This window comes from Pan troglodytes, chromosome 4 (genome assembly GCF_028858775.2).
Source record: "Pan troglodytes isolate AG18354 chromosome 4, NHGRI_mPanTro3-v2.0_pri, whole genome shotgun sequence".
NCBI lineage: Eukaryota > Metazoa > Chordata > Mammalia > Primates > Hominidae > Pan > Pan troglodytes.
In genome coordinates, this window is record NC_072402.2 from 35,182,926 (window position 1) to 35,196,249 (window position 13,324).

Sequence of the window (13,324 nt, forward strand, 5' to 3'; positions counted from 1 at the left end):
TCTGGCATGGGCATGAAATTCCTGGAGTTATCTCCTTTTCTCCCTGTGAGGTGAGGTTACAGCACTATCTTTGAAATCTTGTTAGAAAAAATATAAGACATTTACAGTTATATAGAGTATTGGAACAATTTTGTTCTTTTTAAAATTTAAAGCGTACATTCCAACTAACTCTATTTTGACAGTTTTGAGAATCTGACTATACGTTCATATTTCTGGAGGGGTGGTAGAAGCAATCAAATTACATCACACTCTAACTCCAATAAGGTTGAGAGTCAGATAGCTAAAGAGTAACTGACTCAAAAGTGAAGCCACAACTTGGGGACACTGTATTGACTCCTGTGTCTGGCTGGGGTCATTGCTGGGATCACTGAAGATAATAATCCAGAAGAAGGAATTAAAAATATGTCCATCAAATGTGGGGAAGACATTTAACTGAGCAGAAATAATAAAAGAGAGGAAAATAGGATGGAGAGCTTTTGTGCAAGATCATATATTTAGAAACAAAAAGAACACATGGATCTGGGAAGCCAGATTGTAAGTGCTGTAAAAAACCCAGGGACACAGTTGAGCACGTGTTACCCTAAATTTGCAGGAAGGGAGCACTGTTATGAATCAACTAAGCTATAAGGCTCATTACTGGGAAGATGATACACCTGATATGTTAATGAACAGAAAGGTCCCAAATGAACAAGTTCACTTCTGTGTATTGCGCTGGTCAAAGCAGTAACCTTAATTTCATAATTACACCTTAAAAAATGACAATTTCCAAACACTTGAAAACACCAAAATTCAATGGGACATACCATCATCTATAGCAAGTATTCATTAAATATTTATTACTTGAATGAATGACAAATAATTTCATCCAACAATCTTTAAACTGCTTAATCCTATGACAATATTTAACCTTTTAAATTTCATGACCTTATTCCTTCTGTGCTCTAGTTTTTAAAAGCTTGATAATTCTATTTCTTTTCTTTTTTCTTTTTTTTTTTTGAGATGGAGTCTTGCTCTGTTGCCCAAGCTGGAGTGCAGTGACGTGATCTTGGCTCATTGCAACCTCCGCCTCCCAGGTTCAAGAGATTCTCCTGCCTCAGCCTCTGGAGTAGCTGGGACTACAGGTGTGCGCCACCATGCCCAGCTAATTTTTCGTATTTTTAGTAGAGATGTACTTTATATTTTTAGTAAAGATGGGGTTTTGCCATATTGGCCAGGCTGGTCTTGAACTCCTGACCTCAGGTGATCTGCCTACCTTGGCCTCCCAAAGTGCTGGGATTACAGGCATGAGCCACCATGCCTGGCCAATTCTTTCTACTTATAAAAAATTCTTATGTTCTTGGTGGATAAACTGGTTGCATAATAAAATTATTTTAGTTCAATGGATAGATTCCTGCCAGATTCACCCAGTTGCCAATTATCTGAACTGAAACAAATAAAAATATCAAGTAAATTTTTATATCACCCTCCAAAAGCTTGGGAATTATATTCTGCCACTTAAGGCTTTACTGGACTTACTGTCCATAAAATTTTCTAATTACAAAGTGGAAGTCTATTCAAGAGTGTTTATACGTAGAAAAGTTAGGAAGACAGAAACCTGAAAAAGACTGTCTTCAGAAAAACCGCTCTGTTTCCAATAGGAATATACCATGGTCATAATTTTATGCTCACATGTCACACAAAGATAGGCTGTTACTGGAGAGTTATTTTGTACAGTTGGTATTTTTAATTCTCCATTTTTTGTTCACAAATGTAGTCTTCATTTTAATGAAGAAGAGAAGTCTGTGTTTCTTCCATTTTGAACTCCTCTGTCCACTTCTGCAGGTCTTGTGCATTATGCATCGTCCATAACTTTGCAAAATACTTGAGTCTCTTCCTGGGGAAAAATCAAATACTACTTATTTAATAAATGAAATTGCTGGGAGACAATACGTCTCATCAGAAGCTATGAAAAGTCTATAACACTTGAATACCGGGCAGGCTCTATAGTTAGGAAGCTGTGTCAGTGTCACCCTTCTGGTGAAAGGAGCTTTCAGAGCTGCTACTATAATCAAGGGACCCAGGTTACCAATTGCCACTATTACCTTTGTGCCTTCTCCTAAAATCCTTACCCCTGCCAGCCCCAGAGGGGAGAACCTGACCTCCTCCTCCTTCAAACTCTGCTAGAGGCTGGTGGTGTGTGCTTATTTGTACCTGGAGAAAAGAAACTCCTATGAAGTGTTCCCAGGATGAAAAGCAACACCAACCGAAAACAATGAAGCTAATTAAAGAGTAAAATGCCAGCATAACACAGACTTACTTTTTTTTTTTTTTCTGCAGAATAGCAACCCAATTGACTATTTAGGGTATGGAGCTAGAGTACCTGAGTTCCAATTACTGCTCCACCATCAAGTAGCTGTGTGACTCTGGGTCAGTGTCCTGTCCTTGCTGGTCTCACTTTCCCCAACTATACCATGAGGATAAGGCTGCCATAAGGATGAAATGAGATAATGTATGTAAAGTGATGAGAAGAGTAGCTGGCACAGTGTGTAGGCTGCTGCAAATGACTGCTCAGAATGGTTTCTACACACAGTAACCATCCAACAAATAGCAACTATTATAACAAATCCACAGTAAGGCCCAAGATGCAGTTTGATTTCTTTGATCTGGCCAAAGGAATTGATGTGATAAGCACTTTTAGAAAAAAGGTAAAATAACAAATACAGTATCTTGATAAATGATCAGATTCCATCCCAATGCAATGTCTTCTAATAATTCTCTCATCTTGTCAAGATAACTTCATAGAGTTCAAAATGTCACTTACTAGTTGGAAGAGTTAAAATATTTATGAGTAATCTGAGAGTTTTTTTGCTCTTGCTTTATAGGCTATATAGCAGAAACAAGAATATATGAAAATATAGAAATTGCCATATTTTATTGCTATCTTGCATATATTTCTATAGCAAATTTAGAAATTGACATATTTTATTACTATCTTGTATATATATCCTTTGTAGTAAAGTTTTATTCTAGGTTTTTTTCAGAGAAAAAGAACAATAATAATATGGCAACTAAAGAGTTTAATTTGTCTCTGGACTTTGCAGAGGAAGAGGGCTAAGTTTATTTTTAAATTCTCATAGATACTTTTCCCTCAGGAAAAATTTTATATTAATCTGGCTTGTAACAGAAATAGGCTGAAACTAATTATGCCACTTTGCTTCTGTTTTGGCATTGCAATTTGGAAATGAGCCAGAAAAGAGTGTCACTAGAGGAGGCTGTGTGCCATTTGTAGAGTCCAGCACTCTGGACTTGGTGAACTACAGTATACCAAAGTGGAGGAGTGCAAGGCGGAAGCACAGGAGAAGGAGGTAGAGAAAGAGAAGTTAATTGCACTACTGTACTTTGGTAAACAAGTTAGCAACTGTTTCTTTAGGTAGTATGATAGGCATTACTATTTCAATATTGAAATTTGGTAATAATTCCCAGACTTATAACCAAATATTAAAGAATATTATTGGAGTATAACACAGGGTCCACCAGTAGCCAGCCAAGATTTTCTATTCGATCAACAATCTGTTCATCATGGTCATATGATTATCAACCAGGGTACTAATGTACCCAGCACATCAGGCTCCCCAAGTACGGCAGGGGTGGGGCAGTAGGTGGATGGGGAGCTTATGTTGTTTTAGAATTTTATATTTGGGAAACAAAAGGGTATAATTTACTAATATGATATTTTTCTAGGAATATCTTTCTTTTAAAGTGTATCTCAGGTTTACATTAAGATTAATTTATGTACTGACTACATACTAGCTGGATAGCAAGCGTAAAGGTGGAAAGTATTCCCATAAGCATTTAAAGTGACAGCAGCCTGTTTAGAATGAAAAATTTGTCACAATCTACAAAATAAGTGACATGTGGATATTGACTGTGATTGCCTGTTATGTAATACTATTATTTTCATTAATGCTCTGATAGAATTTCTGGATGTAATCATTGCATATCTGAATAAAATCTATGAATAAAAGAAATCTTCTGTAGGTTCTCAATATCTTCAGTAACCTTTGGCATACTGAATCTTTGAAGTAATGAATGTGGCACATATTAAGGAGTTAACTTAATTCTTTATAAAAATGACCGAAAAACCAATTTAGCAACTTAATAATGATCTAATGAAGATGGACTGAATTCACCTGAGCTTTGCAAGAGCTGTTTTCACTTCATCATAATTAAATGGTTCAGAATATTTGAAGAGGTGCTTAAAAGTAGACCTGATGTTCATTTTTAGGACGCTCCTCTCTTTCTTGGACAACTTAGAAAGTTTCATTACAAACGAAAAAATGCAGCATAATCACTCTGACCTTTTCGTATTTATTAATCCTTCCAGCTCTTTTGACTTGTGAGCTGCTTTCTTCAAAATTTCTCCAGGAACATCTGCTAGTTTAGCCACATTTAATCCATAACTCCTTGCTGCAATTCCTCTAGTTATTTGGTAAAGGAAGGTGACAAAATCAGGGACTTGTTCTGCTGCACCTGTGAAATAAAGAAAGGAGATCAAAACTGTGCCTGAAAGCTGAAATAAATTAGAGGATTAAAAAGGACATGTAAGTTCTCATAACTTTATTAAATCGTACAATCTGAAATCACTGTTCCTACTTGCCTGTTAGATCCATTTATCAATTTGATATGTCTAGAAAAGGGTAAACACTGTTTTGAAACTGCTGTGTGCATATAGGATCTATCTTTTAGCTCACTTAAAATAGTTTTTAACAATGATTCATTGCAAATTTGAACTGAACGTCTATATTAAAAAGAGAATGTTTTTATTTATTTACTTTTTTAGAGATAGGGTCTTGCTCTATTACCTAGGCTGGAGTGCAGTGGCACAATCATACCTTACTGTAACATCAAACTCCTGGGCTCAAGCAATCCTCCTGCCTAGCCTCCTAAGTAGCTAGGACTACAGGTTCATGCCACCACACTCAGCTAATTTTTTAATATTTTTTGTAGAGATCAGGTCTTGCTATGTTGCTCAGGCTGGTCTCGAACTCCTGGCTTTAAACAATCCTCCCTCCTTGGCCTCTCAAAGTGTGGGATTACAGGCGTGAGCCACTGTGCCAGGATGAGAATGATCTTAGTACGTGATTGATACAATATAATTTCTCCTTTTTATGTTTCTGAGACAGGGTCTGACTCTGTCATCCATGCTGGAGTGCAGTGGCGCAATCTCAGCTCACTGGCAGTCTCAATCTTCCAGGTTCAAGGTGATTATCCCATCTCAGCCTCCCGAGTAGCTGAAACTACAGGTGCATACTACCACGCCTAGCTAATTTTTTTTTTGTAGAGATGGGGTTTTGGCCATGTTGCCCAGGCTGCTCTCGAACTTCTGGGCACAAGTGGTCCACCCACCTTGGCCTCCCAAAGTGCTGGGATTACAGGCATGAACCACCATACCAGGCCTATAATTTCTCCCTTAAAAACAGAAAAGAAAATATTACATGTTGGCCAGTTTAAATAACAGGATTAAGATGTTCTGGTTTATTAAATATTCAGGTTAACTAAGAGCTATACATACCGGATTCTGTTCAGTACCACCCAGATCCCACTTAGGACTAAAGAGTTTATTCCCTCAGCTGTCAGAAAGATTGCTGGCCTCCAACCCTCGACTGTTTGCCTTCTTTGGAAATTGTTGCAGCTGAAGGGAGGGACTTCACCCAAGACCACATCCCGCTTTGGGGCAGCCTACAGCCAGTGACTGGTTGTTGTAGGTAGCCTCTAAGATGGCCACCAAAGACCTCTGCCTGCTGGTGTTCACGTGCTTGTGTCATTCCCTCTCTGTATCATTCCTAACCAGTGACTCACTTCTAACAAACAGAATACGGCAAAAGTGATGAGATGTCACTTCAGAGATTAGGTTACAGAAAGATTGTGGCTTCTGACTTGGGTACTCTCATTTTGTTGCCTGCCTGCTCTGAGGGAAGCCAGCCGCCATGTTGTGGGCTGTCTGTGGAGATGCTCACATGGAAAGAAACTGATGTCTCCCACCAACAGTTGGTGAGAGCCTAAGGCATGCCAACAGCCACATGAGTGGGCTTGGAAGCAGATATTGGGAGGCTTGGCAAGAGCCATGTGTGGGCTGGGAAGCCTTGACATGGCTGCTGCCCTGATTAGTGACTGACTGTAGCCTTGTGAGGAACCGAACTAGAAGGTCTCTTACAGGGCTACAGTTTTCAGCCTTAGAGGTGTTCAGCTAAGTTGCACCTGGACTCCTGACTCACAGAAATTATGAGGTAATAAATGTTTGTTGTTCTAAGCCGCTATGTTTTGGGGGGTAATCTGTTGCACACTGTTTGCAAATTACCCCAAACTAATAGAGATAACTAATAAAGGTATAGAGGTCTATCCCCCTCACCCCAAGTTGAGGTAACTCTGAAGGACCATTCTAGCCTCAGAGTTCTCTGCAGGGCTGGCTGAAGCCTTTTGACTATAACACAGCCCAGCACTCCCAATGAACCTCCTGAATGCAAATCTCAGAATCTGCTTCCTAGAGGACCCAGCCTGTCATATATATACATACACATGAACTTAAAACTTTAAAAGAACTGGGATATAATGAAGTACAATAATTATAATAAACCACTGCATGTAGTTTAAGCTAAAGCAGCTCAGGATATTATGTAACTTTTATTATGAAATTCAATATAATTGTGCTGCAAAATGTGCACTGTGCTGCAGAAATGTCCAAGGTGGACAAGAGTTACAAAGATTTCTACAATCCCAGTATACTTAAGAGTTTATTAAAAGCTTTTTCTCAATCATTATTTCATTTGATAGATGTGTATGCTTTTCTTCTTTTATCAGTGAAAATTTAAAAAGCCAAAGACTGAACATGACAGAGAAAAAGGACAATGGATTTTTCCTGGCCCTCCTCTAAGAATTCGGCAGCAGACAGATAAGAGCTTTCCAAGGGTGGGTGCTGAAGTGGGAGGCGGAAAGAATGCCAACTCACTCAGAAACACAGACCTAAACTTCCGTTGCAAGGCACTGACAGTACCTTTTGCCCCCAAATGAAAGTTGAGAAACACAGGTGCGGAAGTAGGTAGGAACAGATTAGGGAAGACGCAGCTAGAAGTCAGTGCCTGCAAACCTGGATAATTTTTTGTAACTCTTCAAAGTTCACAAGACTAAGAGTGAAGTGAAAGGCAATAGGCAATCAAAAAAAGCCATTTCTTATCTTTAAGACAGAAAAATAGTTTATCACTTCAACTGTGTTAGTCCTAACTGATCTCCCTGTCTCCAGCTCTCCAATATAATCTAGATCCCATGCTGACCTTTCTAAACAAGATTCATTCATCTGTCTGTCTGTCCATCTATCCATCCATCCATCCATCAGTATTTTCTGGGAGCCTGATAAATGCCACAAAATCCCCCTACCCAAAAATTTGTTAATGAATTTTTTTTTTTTTTTTTGAGATGGAGTTTCGCTCTTGTTGCCCAAGCTGGAGTACAATGGCATGATCTCGACTTACCACAACCTCCACCTCCCGGGTTTAAGTGATTCTCCTGCCTCAGCCTCCTGAGTAGCTGGGATTACAGGTATGCACCACCATGCCCGGCTACTTTTTGTATTTTTAGTAGAGACAGGGTTTCTCCATGTTGGTCAGGCTGGTCTCGAACTCCCGACCTCAGGTGATCTGCCCACTTTGGCCTCCCAAAGTGCTGAGATTACAGGCATGAGCCACCATGCCCAGCCTATTAATGACTTTTAATTTTTTTATATAGTGTGTGTGTGTGTATATATATGTATATATGTATACATATATAAAGAGTGCAAAAGAGATAGTTGTAACAATGTTCTTACATATAATTATATATATAATGTATAATATAGCTACAAAATATAGCTAACTTACATAAAATATTTCACTGCTCTGAATACCTTGTTAACATACAAACAGTTGCTGAGTGTATCATTATATGCTGGTCTCCACTTTAAATTATGGTAGTTCTCATATCTTCAAGGTAAAGAACGCAACCACTCTTCTATAATCGCCTGGGGGATCTCTTTCTGTAATTATGTACTCCTTTAACCTCTGTGTGCGAGAGGGGTTGGGGGTGCTGGTAGGATGGAAATATGGAGTCAGAAAAAGACACATGGGAGAGAATAAAACTTGTTTTATGAGAAAAACTCTGTTTCTTTACAGGCTCACAGCAAAAGTTCTTGATGAGGATGTAACTACTTACAAGCTATGGCCATTTCTTAAATGGACATTATTAAAATGTTTACCTGGCACTGCTTTGAGTCAGTGGAAGTAATAATTCATGTTTCTGCTTATTATGGGGAAACATAGCAAGATTTATATTTAAGCCAAACTTCTCTAAGCAGTTATTAAAGAGATGTGTACTGACAAATAATTTCTGAAGTTGCTTTTAGAACAGATTCATAAAAATTTAGGGGTGAGTGAAGTTAGGTGACTTGTTCAAGATCATACAGATTGGAATAGACTAAAACACAGGTTTCTTAACTGTTTGTCCATTGTTTTACCTATCACATCATGGGAAATAGAGTATTATAGAAGCCATCCAAAAGACCTGTGGGGCATTTTACTGATGACCTACGCAATGGCCTCTACCTCATACAGAAGAGGAGAAGTTGGGGAAGAGGTAATGGATGAAGCACAGATATAGCCAGGAACAATATTGGAAGGCAGCAGGCAGTGGAGCACTGCTTCAAAATTCTGAGTGAAATCATTTTCAATCTAAAATTCTAATCCTGGCTGAACTATAAATTCAAACATGGACGCTATAGAGTTGTTTTTTTTTTTTTTAAACTTTTAAGTTCAGGGGTACATGTGCAGGTTTGCTATAGAGGTAAACTTGTGTCACGGAGGTTTGCTGTACTGATTATTTAATCGCCCAGGTATTAAGCCTTGTATCCATTAGTTATTTTTCCTGATCCTCTCCCTCCTCCCATCCTCCCCCATCTAGTAGGCCCCAGTGTATGTTGTTCCCCGCTATGTCTCCATGTGTTCTCATCATTTAACTCCCACTTATAAGTGAAACATGCAACACTTGGTTTTCTGTTCCTGCATTAGTTTGCTAAGGAAAATGGCCTCCAGCTTCATCCATATTCCAGCAAAGGACATGATCTTATTGTTTTTTATGGCTGGATAGTATTCCACAGTGTATTTGTACCACATTTTCTTTAACCAGTCTACCGTTGATAGGCATTTAGGTACATTCCATGTCTTGCTACTGTGAATAGTGCTGCAATGAACATACGTGTGCATGCGTCTTTATGACACAACAATTTATACTTCTCTGGGTATATACCCAGTAATAGGATTGCTGGGTTGAATGGTAATTCTGTCTTTAGGTCTTTGAGGAATCACCACACTGCCTTACACAACAGTTGAACTAATTTACACTCTCACCCAGCATACAAGCATTCCTTTTTCTCCACAACCTCACCAGCACCTGTTATTTTTTGACTTTTTAATAATACCTATTCTGACTGATGTGAGAAGGTATCTCACTGTGGTTTTGATTTGCATTTCTCTAATGGTCAGTGATGTTTTGCTTTTATCATTCTGTACATAGGAACGGGCAAAGATTTCATGACTAAGAGGCCAAAAGCAATTGCAACAGAAGCAAAAACTGACACAGGGGACCTAATTAAACTATAAAGCTTTTGCACAGCAAAAGAAACTATGAACAGGGTAAACAAGCAACGTACAGAATGGGAGAAAATGTTTGCAAACTATGCATCTGACAAAGGTCTAATATCCACCATCTATAAGGAACTTACATTTATAAGAAAAAACCAAACCCATTAAAAAATAGGCAAAGGACATGAACAGATACTTTTCAAAAGACAACATACACATGGCCAACAAGCATGTGAAACATTTTCATTCATGAAAAATCTCAAAACTTTTACCTCCTTTAGTTGATATTAGTAGTAGCCTAATTCAACACTTATTCCACCCCTAAGAAAACCTTGATTTTATAAGGAATTAACTCCCTAATCATTTAACTCAGGGGACTGGGTCTTCAAAGCCAGCTCCAGAAGTTGATCCTGATTCATCTAGGCCCATCAAAGTCACCCCTGCCATCCTCTGCTAAGGAGTGGTTTAAGAAGGAGCCTGTTACTCAATTCTGAAACTGCAATGAGGCAATCATGAGATACTGGAAGGCATCTGAGAAAAAGTTCCCTTGTTCTAAGAAAGAGTGAACAGGAAATGCTTGTCTCTTCTTCCTTTGGACATTCTGGACATGATGCCAGGAAGAGCTGCAGTCATTGTCACTAGCCTGATAATAAAGCTGGACAGGCAGGAAGACAGAGCCTGGGAATTACAAAAAGGAGGAGCTGAAGCCCACTCTTCCTCTGGAAGTCATGGAACATGGGATTATATATACTGCATCCTTTTGTCTGAGCCAGTGTGAGACTGAATGTTTTGTTCCTTGCAATCACATGCTTAGAAGAGGGGTAAGGGAACTCCTAGGATGCCGGCAAGGCAGGCTTAGGATGACAGCTGTGCCGCAGGCCCAGACAGCAGCCAGTTCAGATGAGCAGGAGGACAAAGGGCTCCAGGAGGAAGGGCCCCAGTGGACAAATGGGAACCAGTAGGTTCAGTTGTGTGGAAAAACATCTAGAGAGGCATTTTACGAAGCTATCTGAGGGTACAGGAAGATTCAGCTATAGACTCAAAAACAAAACAAAACAAAATGGAAAAAATGAGGACAGTCAATTCTTATTTTTGAGAAAATAGAAAACGTTGTAAAAGAAAGAAATGTACTTGTCTCCAAACTTGGCTCATCAGTAAGCAATACTTAGCATGGCAATAATAATGAAAACAACAAGTATGAATGACATACAATACATGTGAAATGACTATGCTGGAAGGACAGAGGAAGGGAAAATTGAAGATTCTCAATTAACACAATGAGAGGTCCATCAATAATGTGTCAACCTGATGAAGCAAGAGACAGGAAAATATGGATATTACTTAGAAATACAACAGAAAGGGGAGAAGTGTTGAAAGTAGTTGCCTTGGGACTAGGATGGGGAAGGACATGAACTGAAGGGATGGAAGCTTGTCACCAGGAGCCTTTTAGCACCATTGAATTTTAAAAATTATGTTCATTGATAAAAACTAAAATCAGCCAGGCAAGGTAGCTCATCCCTGTAATCCCAGCACTTTGGGAGGCCAAGGCAGGAGGATCACTTGAGTTCAAGAGTTTGAGACCAGCCTGGGCAACATAGTGAGAGCCTGTCTCTACAGAACATACAAAAATCAGCCAGGCATGGTGGTGTGCACCTGTAGTCCCAGCTACCGGGGAGGCTGACAAGGGAGAATCACCTGGGCCTGGGAGGTTGTGTCTGCAGTGAGCTGTGATCGTGCCACTGCACTCCAGCCTGGATGACAGTGACACACCATCTCAACAAAACACAAAAATTAAAATCAATAAAATAAAATGCCCAGAACATTTAAGGGAAAGGTACAATGCTCTGGGTTAGTTTTCAGTTCACATCAAATGCGTATTAGCGGCACTGACTCCTCTTCTTCCCTGTTGGTGAACTCTATTCTCTTTGTCCCAAGGGTTTTAGCTTAAGTCTCCTCTTGTCAACCTGGATGCAGATTAATAGATACAAAACTACTTCCATAAGAGAATTTATGATGTGTTTTTCAAGATTGCATGGTGGTGAAAAGCAGGAACTGCCTAACATTACATTTATCTTAGGCCCAGTGCTTTGTTTTATTTGGGCCAGCTGCCTGATTTCTTTTTCAGGTCCATCCCTATTACTTTTCCAAAATAAAATCTGGACTCTGGGGTATCTTGCATGATGGATTTTCCATTGCAACATACCAATTGCGCAAACCACCACAGGCCTACAGGCTGGTGGCTTAAAACAATTACTACTGAACAGAAAAAAAAATGCTAAAGTCTACTATATTACTTATGGCACTTAAATGTATTGCTATTGGCTAACGGTGTTCTTTTTCATAAAATGTCTCATTTCTGTGACACCAGTAACTGGAAAGACTAGGAAAAATATTGCAGATTTCCTCCATAGCAGCTCTAGCAGAGGGGAACAGAAGAGAACCCAGAAGCAGAAGAAGTGAATTCTAGGCTCATTTTAGCCCCCATCTAAGTGGTTGACATGGTCAAACCACTTTACCTGTCTGAGATTCAGTTTCCTTATAATATTAAAATAAAAACCTATGTCCAGTACAGTATATGGCCCTTAGTAAGTTAAATGATATTTTGGGGAAAATATTGCGCATTTTTAAAAGATGACTAATTATACTCTGCAGTTGACTGTCATCTGTACTGAGACGAATCATGTAAGAGTACAAGGCACTAAGAGGAAAACCTAAGTGCCCCCTCCACCCACACCCTATTCCTGTAAAAAAAAGAGAAAAGGGTTGCCACGACAAATGAGACAAGGAAGACCAGAGAAGGACTCAGAGATAGCAAGGATAAATCTAAATTCTACTTGACCTAAAGCTTAGCAAAAATGAATCCTGACAAATGTTATTTATAGCTCACATTCACAGCTTTCATTATTAATAAGCAGTAAGTTCATGTTCCAACAAACTTTGAGTTATCAAACATGAAAACCAATATTTGTACCAACTGCAGGAATATTTCATACCTGGATCCAGTTTGCTTTCATCCTCACTGACCAAGAATCCCATGTGGTAATTCCCCACCTGGTGTGAGTAATTTTTTTCTAGTTCACAAACTGGCGGATAATGGGTGACAAACAGGGTTAAGGATTTCACCTAAAGCAATAAGACAGAATAAATGTTATTTCATTTTTAAATTTTATTGTAATTAAAATCTGTCTTCCACTTTCTTTTGAAAAATTTTAAATCTTCCTAAAAGTCACAAGAAAAGTACAACGACCAACTATTATATACTGTTTACCTAGATAATCAATTGTTAATATTTTACCATATTTCCCTTCTTCTTCCTCCTCCACAGACACAGACATTTTTTCCTGAACCATCTGAGAATTAGTTCAGACATCATGACACTTCATCACTAAAGATTTAAGATTCTATCTTCTAAGAACAAAACATCCTCCTATATAACTAGAATACAATTATTACACTCAATAAATATATTACTATTATATAACATATACAGTTCCTAAATCTCCCTAATTCTCCGAACAATGTTTCTTTTTGTCTCTTTCCTTTTTTGTCTTTTATGACATGGACATTTTTGAAGTATCAAGTATCCTTTCGTACAGGAATAGAGTGTGGGTGGAGGGGGCACTTATGCTGTTTTGCATAATGTCTTTCAATTTGGACTTTGCTATTTCCTCCGAACATCA

At 38.8% G+C, this 13,324-nt stretch overlaps 1 protein-coding gene across 7 annotated transcripts in view; it reads right to left on the bottom strand.

Annotated features, from left to right (window-relative positions):
* Positions 1–474: 474 nt before the first annotated feature.
* MSH3 (mutS homolog 3) overlaps positions 475–13,324 on the bottom strand; it is a 221,810-nt gene continuing 208,960 nt past the window's right edge. For 6 of the 7 annotated variants that reach the window (XM_054684241.2, XM_054684239.2, XM_054684238.2 and 3 more), the window contains 4 exons: positions 12,638–12,767; positions 5,386–5,448; positions 4,338–4,509; positions 475–1,873 (listed from right to left, as the gene is read on the bottom strand). In XM_054684241.2, the coding sequence (XP_054540216.2) occupies positions 1,762–1,873; positions 4,338–4,509; positions 5,386–5,448; positions 12,638–12,767 (477 nt within the window). In that variant the 3' untranslated portion in view covers positions 475–1,761. The remainder of the gene's footprint in view (positions 1,874–4,337; positions 4,510–5,385; positions 5,449–12,637; positions 12,768–13,324) is intronic. The other variant, XM_054684236.2, reaches the window with a different exon arrangement.